General features: G+C 46.9%; 1 protein-coding gene across 3 annotated transcripts in view; it reads left to right on the forward strand.

Moving 5' to 3' along the window:
* crtc3 (CREB regulated transcription coactivator 3) overlaps positions 1-10,142 on the forward strand; it is a 31,158-nt gene that overhangs the window by 16,818 nt on the left and 4,198 nt on the right. For 2 of the 3 annotated variants that reach the window (XM_076037460.1, XM_076037539.1), the window contains exons 5-11: positions 876-938; positions 3,867-3,970; positions 5,780-5,818; positions 5,941-6,026; positions 6,889-6,938; positions 7,970-8,193; positions 9,633-9,880. In XM_076037460.1, coding sequence (XP_075893575.1) covers positions 876-938; positions 3,867-3,970; positions 5,780-5,818; positions 5,941-6,026; positions 6,889-6,938; positions 7,970-8,193; positions 9,633-9,880 — 814 coding nt within the window. The remainder of the gene's footprint in view (positions 1-875; positions 939-3,866; positions 3,971-5,779; positions 5,819-5,940; positions 6,027-6,888; positions 6,939-7,969; positions 8,194-9,632; positions 9,881-10,142) is intronic. The other variant, XM_076037620.1, reaches the window with a different exon arrangement.

Here is a 10,142-nt window from a genome sequence, read left to right on the forward strand (position 1 = left end):
TTTTTTTGGAAAATTCTGCAAGTGAGGTGAGGAGTTGTGTAGAGACTACTCGGGGGGCTGAAGGCCATGTGAAAAATTGAGACAGAGAAAAAAAATCATTCCAACCCATTAAAGCTGAGAAGAACAGAATTTGATAAAAAAGACTACATACCTACATGCTGGTAGCACTGTTGGCAAGGAAACAACAGGTATTGATAAATCTGTCTTTTCCCTGGCCTGTTCATCATGCCGTACTGGTCTTAATTGTGTTGTACTGCTGCTTCTCACATCCAAGACAGTTAAAGGGTAATGTTGCTGTTTTGTCTTAATTGATGAAATTCACTTGTTGGCTGAAATCCAGGACCCCCATTTTGAAAGCCCACCAATCATTTTTTTGGGCCGACCAATCAGACACTCCACTGTTGGAGTCAGAAACAGAGGCTACAGGTCTTGGTCAGAATTTTCTTCCCTACTGGCTCCTCCAGTAGTGGAGAGACCTGATTGGCCCATTTTGACCGGGACTGAAAAAAGCCCCACCCTCTCATCCAGAACTTGTCTTGTGAGCTATGCAGCCTGTTGATGAAGCAGACCTTCCGCCAGGCCGCTGCTGTGGCTGGTGAAGGTGAGTTAGAAGGCGGAGCTCCGGTGGCTGCTTCCACTTCTCCATCTCCTTATTTATCACTCCATCATTGTGCACTCCCTCCTGTTCAACCTCCAAAATGTGCTGTCAGGGTTTTCTTGGTGCCGCCTGAGATAAATGGCAACAAAAAAAGGCACGATGAAGGCATTTTTTCTCTTCTCCGTAGCCTTCAAGATAGCTTCTCTCAGCTTCCACACGGCTAAAATGTGTCTGTCCTTCTTCTTTTTTTTCTTTTTTCCCCCCTCTGTCTTTGAAGGGAGCTGCCGCCATGGACGGAGGAAAAACGGCCGGGTTTTAGATTATTATCCCAACTCAACAGGTGACCCTTCGACTCTCCGCCTCTGTCCTCTGCCCCGTGCTTCTTCTTGGTCTCTGGGCCAGACTCCCGCCTGATCTCTTGCTTCTTACTCGTCTTTACTCCTCTTCTTCTGTCCCTTGTTGAAGATGCGCTGAGGTGGAGCTGAGCCACACGGAAGCTTGTGGTTTCCAACGCTCCGGAACGGCCAATCAGCGGTCGGCCTTACCTCTTACTAACACGGCTTTACTTCATTTCTTTCTTTATTTGATTAGGTCTTTGCACATTAATCAACAGTTTGCATAGTTTCATGCCTTGTCCTAAGCCAGGTATCACAAAAATACATGCAGACAATGCACCACAACAAATGGATGAAACATGTAGACATCTTACACAAAAAATAAGTCCAGAATCACATAAAGGTTAAAGGTCAATACACCGAAAATAGAAAAGACAAACAGGTTAACCATGAGAGCAGTTCTGCCTGGTTTTCACTGTTCCAGGTTTTTTGTTTTTTTGTTTTTTTAAAGCTGGTGTAATTGTCACAGTTTCGAAAATGAGCTGGCAGTGGTGTTCCACGCGTCCACTGCGTCGCTCTGATAGACGCCACCATGTGGCTAAATCTAGTACTGCGCTGTTGAGCATTACAATCTCCTCCATTCAGTGCTCAGACGTTCACTCTGGAAGATTTCGATGAAGTCCTGTAATAGTCCTGTGAATTCACAACCTTGAAGATGAGACAGACATCCAAAAACCACTAGTGGCTGTCAAAATCCAACATTTTGTACTTAATAACTTTTCAATTATGGTTTTATTTGGTATTATATAGTGTTTTTTTTGTCAAGTGTTCTCGTGGTGAGAGTCTTGATTGGTGTTATTAAAGTACTCTCTGATGTATGTGACCATGTTGTATAACAGTAAGAAACGTGAGTAAATATTGTTACGTGCCTATAGATCTTTGCTGACTGCATAGTTCGGAAAGGTCTTATATGTTTGAAATGTGATAAGATAAATTTAATTCTATTGTTTAACATGTCACTCCGGAACTCGAGTCCAACACTTGGACTCAATCGCTCACTCACTTACTCCCTCACGATTCCTTGATTTCAGCCTTTTCACGCCCCTGCAAGCTGCTGTGTGCATGCGCCGACTCTCATCTTTAACCATTGATCAGTAAATGATCTTCTGCTCTTAGTGTTAGTGTTGTCCAGTTCCAGTTCAGTTTTTTTTCTTTTTAGGGACAAAGATATAAAAGTAAGTTTTATATCTTTGTCCCTGAAAAGAAAAAACAAACAAATTTTAACTGTGGAATTTTATTATGTCCTAAATTAATTCCAATCAAGTTGTTTTTATTTCGGGACAGAAATATAAAACTTAATGCTTTGAACTTCCACACTTGATTATCATGTAATAAGCAATGCTTCGGAGGATGTAGGAGATCATTTTAGCCTTAGACCTGAGGCTGAGCCCCAGGTCTGCTGCTGCTGCTGCTGCTGCTGTGGAAACCCACTGTGGCCCCCCGCCCAACTGACTCCAGCAGAGTCAGGAAGATCACGTTGTTTTTTTTAACATTCTCACCTCACTTTTGTTTGCAAATAAAAGATTTCTGTAAAGAAAGACAAATGGCAGAAACCAGTATGAAAAGTAGACCCTTTGATGGTATTCAAACACTCTAAGCCTTGCGAGGATTGCGCGCACAGCACAAAGTCAGATTCTGTCATTGCATTGTAAAAACAGCATTGATGCCCACGGTCCTTCACCGATATTTCTTCAGTGTGCGCTTTCGTTGACTGTTCAGGATCGCGAGGAATACAGTTAGCATACCGTGCTAAGTTGTCAACCAGAGCCTTAGCCGAAGGATAGCTGCAAAATAGCTACCTGCGTCCACCACAAAATAACTTTAGGCTGCAACGTTTTCAAATGTTTCATATGCATCCCAGGCTTTTTAGCGTAATCTGACAGAAAGGGCTGATAAATGAGAACTGGCCTGTAATGAAATGAGTCCAAACACAGGCCTCTTGCAGTCGCATTATTCCAGTCTTCTCAATTGATTGCATGGAACCACAGACAACGTCTGTTTTGTTGAAACTGATGAGATCCTGCATATATTCTGAAAAATTCAACACCGCTGCTTGTTCAATTTTCACTGCCGACAGCACTGCAAATAGGCATCTTAGCCAAGTGCCAACACATCATTGTTCCAATTGGATGGAATATTGATTGACACAGGCTCTGCCCAGTCAGAAGAATCCAGAAAAGTCATTAGACAGAATAGCCACCATCTTCATGATGATGATGTTGTGTGTTTAGTTCAATTAGACCAAAGGAATGGTCCCGAGGCATTTGACTTTCTATTTAGGGCTTCCGCAAAGTGACGTTCTCCCATAGACTTTGCCCGAGTTCAGTGATTTTCTGACTCCCATGCTGCGCACGTTTATTTTCTGTGACATTTCAACTCGAAGGGGTCTAAAAAGATGTGAAAACGGGCATAATTAAATATTTCTTCCATTAGGATGCAGCCATTTAAAAAAATATATATATATTTCATTATTCACACTGTGAGGTAATAACTGACTTCCACCATCAACCCCCCCAGAATGAATTCATGTTTAACAGTTAAAAAGCATCAGATTGAGAGCAGCGGCTCATCAGCAGCGATGCTCGATGCAGCCTGGGAGTGACGCACGAGGAGGAGCCGCCGCCGGTCCTTCACGGGGGGGGGGCACTCGCTCAGCTGTAACCGTGCATGTGTGGGCAGGCTCACGCAGCCAAAAGGTCCGCCGAACCCTGAGATTTGAGCCGCGGCCGCAACGATGAGGTCAGGTCGGCTGTGGAGGCAGATCAGGAAGTGACTCAGCCACCTGAGGAGGAGTCCTCCTCTCTCCGAGGTGCTGATCACTCTGCATTAACCACCTCCCCCCCCACACACCCTCTCACCCCCTCTCCACACAGGACCAACTCAGACTCTGCCCTCCACACCAGTGCCATGAACCCCAACCCCCAGGACCCCTTCGGCATGAACCAGCAGATGGGCCGTGGCCCCCCTCATCGGAATGGTGAGAGTCCCGTAAAACGCACACACACACACACACACGTGATTCAAGATTCAAAGTGTTTATTGTCGTTTGCAACATGTTTTTTTTTCCTCGAGGTTCCCAAATGACCAAACATGTAATAATAAATGGGTCTAGAAACAATAATACAAAAGATTGAAAAGGAAATGTTCATTTGGTGCCCAACTAAGACACTCTGGTTTGTACTGCTTTACATAAATATGGACATACAAAGGAAAAATAACAGAATTTTAATCATGCAAATCAAAACGTGATTAATCGCAGTTAACTGTGGAAGTTCAGAGGTTAATTGTTATTCAAAAAATGAATCCTTTGACTGCCCTAGTTTTTTCAATATCAAAAAAACCTGTAAAATCTACATGTGGTTTTGACCGTCTTAAGTCTCCTCGCTTCCTGTCTGCGTTCATCCACTACAGAGCAACCGGCTCTAGCGTGAGTCACTAAAGCTCCCATTCAGCTGCTGCTGCTGCTGCTGCTGCTGCACCCACCATATGATAATACTTGTCAAACTGCCTCGCCTTCCCTGCTGCGGGGGCTGCACCCGCGTTACCGCAGCCACCCGGCAAAGTTTATGGTGTTTGCGTTTCTCTTCTTCTGGTCATTGATTAACAGGGGGAAAAAACGGTCCACATAGCCGCCGCCGCCCGTTAAGCCGCCGCCAGCCGGCCAGAGTCGGACAGCGACGGCGTGTTCTGTTTATGAACCTCTGAGTGAAAAGAGCGGAGCCTCCGTCCGGCCCTGGTTGACGGCCACATGTTGCTTCCTGAGTGTTTCTGGCAGCGGCAGCCTGCTTTTGTCTGATCTAGCCGCTGATGAAGTGCCGCAGTGCATTAACCACTGGCTGTGTTTAGCCTGCCAATTTAAACAGGATATTGCCTGAAGATCTCGGCCAAGTTTGGCTCACGCACGCACGCACACACACACACACACACACACACACACACACACACACACACTGATATTTTCTTGCCTGTATGGCTACAATCAAACATTTTCTTCCTCTTTTCCCCCCCAGTGAATTGTTCCCACTCAGTCTGAGCAGGTTCACAGGTCTGCATTTTTAAAACGTTCACAGCCATGCAGAGCCACACAGCGGAGTCGGTGCTGTGATGCTGCTCTCAGTTATGAGTCCTTTTCAAATTCAAAAGCTGAAATTTTTTTTGGACTTACTTTTCATTCTATTGTGTGAAACACAGCAGCACGTACGACGTTGTGACGTCACTCTGGGAATAAACTCTTTTATAAACGACTGAAAGACCACAACTGAAAAATCTACAACAGAAAGATTTGCAATGAATCGCATTTCAGGTCACAGTCATCCTGTCTGCCGATTTACTGCCGTTTATTTTTGTATTGCAGTCTATGGGAAAAATGCTTTTTGGGCCAAGGGATTTTTTTTTGCTGCAGTACCTCGAGTGGCCACTGGGAAAAATCAGCATATTGCCAGTCCGGTATCCGGTTCGTTTAATACATCCATGGGTTGTACACTACTTTTAGCGATGCATTGTGGGATGCATCGAGTGGACGATACCTAATGAATACCGATGCAGTGTAGTGACTATATAGCCAGTAGGGGGCGATATCGGACACAGCCACCCCCCTCTGTGGCCACTACCACACCTAAAGGGGCGGAGCCTTCAAGCACACACACCCATGGACACGCCCCCTTGTTGTGATGTAAACCCGAGCGACTGATCATTCTCTCTCTCTCTCTCTCTCTCTCTCTCTCTCTCTCTCCATCCCTCCTGTTTTCATCCCTCCCTCCCTGCGTCCGGCCATGCCGGTGCTCAGCGAGCGTCAACGAGACGGAGGCCGATGGCTCCGCAAGCGGTGAGTGCTGGCAGTGAAGAAGTGAATTTGTGTGCGTGTTTGTTTGTTTGCTGGTTGACTGACCTCTGGTGTGGTCCTCCTCCTCCTCCTCTTCCTCCCCCTCCTCATCATCATGTCTGCAGTCTTCTCCTTCCCCCCCCTGCCCACCGAGGAGGCTCTCATTGGCCTGAGCAAGCCCCTCCCCAAGCAGCTGTGGGAGGCCAAAAAGGTGAGACGTCTTTTCTTGTGCAGGCTGGGCGTGAGTAGATGTTGCTTCATGTCTCAGTGCTGTTCATTCAAACAGTTTGAACTGTTTAATTAAGATGTATCCGAGTTCTCCACAGCTGAGTATTCAATAGATGGAACTGGCACGTGCCTAGGGAGGAGGATGTTTTCTGTTTTTCATCAAAAAAATGAATGGACACTTATTTTCATTCCCTTTAATTCTGCTGCACTGAACAATTTTCCTGTCCGTTCCAAATAAAGATCCATTTAAAAAAGAAGTTGATTGAGTTGTTTACATCGTTGGAATCAGTTGGTCAGCATTTTTCAAATTTAACGATCGCACGTCATACAAACTGTATTCCGTTTTGATGCAATAATTTGCACAGTTGTAAACACACACTGCGCTCTATCAATTTTTGAATTTGGGAATCGTTTGAGTTGAGGATCGATTTTGGATCAAAGCGTGACCTCAAGAATCAGAATCAAATTTTGAGACACTCAAAGATTCACATCGCGTCTGTAAACTGTCCATCCATTATAACTGTGACATTGCTCCATGTGGTTATTGTAGGGTTGTTTAACACACAAACACAGAGACACACACACACACACACAGACAGCTGGTGTCACTTATAGGCCGAAGATATTTTGCGAACAACCTTGACATTAGGAGAAGATAAAAATGCTGATCTTTTGCAGTTTGGTCTTGTGGCTCTCAGTGGTTTCCCCCTCGCCACAGTGATGTGACCCTGATCTAAAAAGAAAAACTTGACAGTGACACTTTCAGTTCAGCGCTGACCTTTGACCTCTGGGAGACATTTCACAAATGGCTTATTTTGTCCTCTGTTGTGACGTTTGTGTTTCAGGTTCAGTCTCTGGCATCGAGGCCAAAATCCTGTGAAGTGCCTGGAATCAAGTAAGTCCGTCCTTTGTGTTTGTGTTCGGCTTGTGTTCAGTGAATGCCGTTGTTGTGACGCAGCCGCTGGAATCCTAGAAATGAGAGGCCACACGCGTCCGTCCTGTCAGACAGGAAGTCCCTCTGCACGGCGAGGAACACAATCGCGACTTCCTTCTTGCTATCGCAGGCAGACGACGTCTTAAATCAGCAGCAGCAGCAGCAGGTCTTCGGACTATTGAGCGCACCTGAATAAAAAAGTGGTCACTCAAGGTACTGCAGCAAAAAAGATCCCATAAAAGGCCTCAAAAGCATTTTTCCCATAGACAGTAAAACAAAAATAAACACCTGTAAAACAGCTGAAACGACGACTGTGACCTGAAACATGATTCATAGCAAATCATTATACTGTAGATTTTTCAGTTATGGTCTTTTAGTCGTTTTAAAAAATGTTAAAGGCCAGACAATCGCCAGAAAATCACCACGAAAGAGTTTATTCCCAGATGGACGTCACAATGTCACACGTGCTGCTGCGTCTCCGCTCATTCTGATTGGCTGCGTCCTGACGTGTCTGTAAGTGACGTCCTCCAGAATCATTCTGATTGCCCAAATAGATCATGTGAGATACAGAGGCATGATGGGAAGTGACGCTGCTGCGCGAGCTCTATGGGCCCATTAATGCGGAAGCCAAAAACATTTTCAGCGTATGCGCTGGGTGAGCGACTTGATTGAAATGAATGGGCCGCCACATTGGACTCTGGGGGCCCGGGAGCAGCTGAAGAAGAATGGAAGGGTGGATTTCTATGGTTACTGGCAGAAGAAGCAGGGCAGCGTGCTAAATGCTAATTGCTAACCTCCTCTGCAGCTCTGAGTCAGGCTGATTGGCGCTCAGTCTGCGGGATGCTGACGTCAAGCACGCAGCTTGACAGCAGCCGACCAGATGGTGAAAGCCAGTCTGAGAAGCTCCTTCGCGTCTCTCTGCGAGCAGACGAGCAGATCCACCGTCTTGCCTTGAAAATAATGAGACGACCCGCCTTGTCCCTCTGCCGCAGTATTTTCCCGTCCCCGGAGCAGAACCCCGGTCTGTCCCACTACCAGGGCCTGCTCAACTCCGGCGGCTCCCTGCCTGACCTCAGCAACCTGCACTTCCCCTCGCCGCTGTCCACGCCACTCGACCCCGACGACGGCGGCGGCGGCTACGCCAACCTGAGCGGCGGCAGCAGCACCGGGAACCTGCCGGCAGCCATGATGCACCTGGGCATCGGCAACTCGCAAGGTGGGTGTGGCCCACATTCTGCAGCGCCTCTGAAAAATAAGCTCGCATTCCTTCCCGGTGATCGTGGCGGCAGCAGCTGCTTCACGGTCCGACCCGATCTGACGCGTCACATCAAAACCAGTTGAGCGCCAAAGTTCAAGCATGTGGAAGGCTTGTGTTCTTCCCAAAGGCCAGCAGGAGGCAGCAGATTTACTGTCAGGGTCTTTATCCCTCCTCCTGACATTGTTTTGGTATTGACAGAGGTGGCAAAAGTATTCATATTGTGTACTTAAGTAAAAGTACAGAGACTTGTGTAGAAAAAAAAATTCTCTGGTCAAAGTAAAAGCACTGAATCAACTCCTTTACTCGAGTAAAAGTAAGAAAGTAGATTAAACTACACAACAGCAGAGTTCAAATAGCTCCACTTCAGGCAACAACAACTACAATGATGATGATGATAATAAGTGAATGACTTTGTACAAAACTTCTAAACCAGGTAACCAGCGCGTTTTTTCCAACTAATGGAGTAGAAAGTGCGGATATTGGTGTGCAAATGTAGGGAGTCAAATTGTAAAACGTTGTGAGTAAAAGAAACACTCAAGTAAAGTACAGAGACCTGAAAAATCTACTCAAGTACAGTATCAAAGTATTTGTACTTCGTTACTTCCCACTGGGTATCTACCAGGAGGCAGAGCTTCTTTTGGAGTCGCTAGCTGTGACTTCACTGCGTAAACAGTGCAGTTGCAGCGTTGGAGGCATCCTTCTGCTCTTACCAGGAAGCCACAGCAGGGATCCCAGTCTGGGAAGTGGTCTCTCCAGCTTGTGACCTCAACTGAACGTCTGTCTGGCAACTGGATTGAGGAGCCCAGCCAGCAGTTTATCATTTGTAATGTCATTTCCTACCATCCCCCAACTTTTCAATGTGTATTTTCTTTTCACACTGTTTTTTGTTGTTTTTACGTGTTTTAACACCAACCTGATCATGGAAGGTTAAAATTGGCCACCTGGCTATAATCTCATTTATTACATGTAAGTGCTCGTCGTATATATATTGTCCCATTTTCAAACAACAGCAATAACAAGAGCAGAAACTTCTGTATCTCGGCTTCTTGGTCAAGCAGGGAAAAGCACCTCACTCGCTCTCTGGTGTGTGTGTGTGTGTGTGTGTGTGTGTGTGTGTGTGTGTGTGTGTGTGTGTGTGTGTGTGTGTGTGTGTGTGTGTGTGCTCCAGGCTGGGTCCGGCCTGGCCGAGCACCACCCAGACTCGCGAACTTTGACCCTGTTTTTGGCTCGTTACAATCAGCTCTTTTTCTTCACCCCCCCGCCCCCTTTGGTGACGTCATAAAGCCGAGCGTTTTTTGGGCTCGGGTCCTGGAAAACTTCATCACAGCTCCCAGTGTTCTTCCTCCACGTCTCTCGTTTTCGCCTGTTTAACCCTCTGCCTGCGCTGCCCCCTGCAGGCCTGTCCTCCTCGCTGAGCAACCCGTCCATCCAGGCGTCCCTCAACAACTGCCAGCTGCAGTCGTCCCTCAGCAACCCCTCCATCAACTCGTCCCTGCGCCTGGCCAACAGCTCCCCGCGGCGGCGGCCGCCTCCCATCAGCCCGCTGACGCTGTGCCCTGGTGGCGGCGGCGGCGGTGAGCAGCGCCGGGGCCTGGGCAAGCAGCTGTCCCCCACCATGTCCCCCTCGCTGTCCCCCATCACGCAGGTAAAGTCCGCACGGCTCGTATGAACAGAGGGCTTGTTTTTTAGTTGGTGTCGATCAGCTGCTTGTTGGATTCTGTTCTTGGGAACTTTCTGTGTGCAGTTTGCAGGTTCTCTACGGCTTCTCCGGCTTCCTCCCACACTCCAAAAACATGCATGTGACGTGAATTGGGAACTCTGAATTGACCCTAGATGTGTGTGTGTGAGTGTGAATGATTGTTGCAAAGTTACAATTAAATCTGTGTCTTTGAAGCCCCACGGTATTT

This window comes from Nelusetta ayraudi, unplaced genomic scaffold, assembly GCF_046127955.1.
Source record: "Nelusetta ayraudi isolate G7.1 ecotype Tasmania unplaced genomic scaffold, CSIRO-AGI_Nayr_v1 ptg000002l, whole genome shotgun sequence".
Taxonomy (NCBI): Eukaryota; Metazoa; Chordata; class Actinopteri; order Tetraodontiformes; family Monacanthidae; genus Nelusetta; species Nelusetta ayraudi.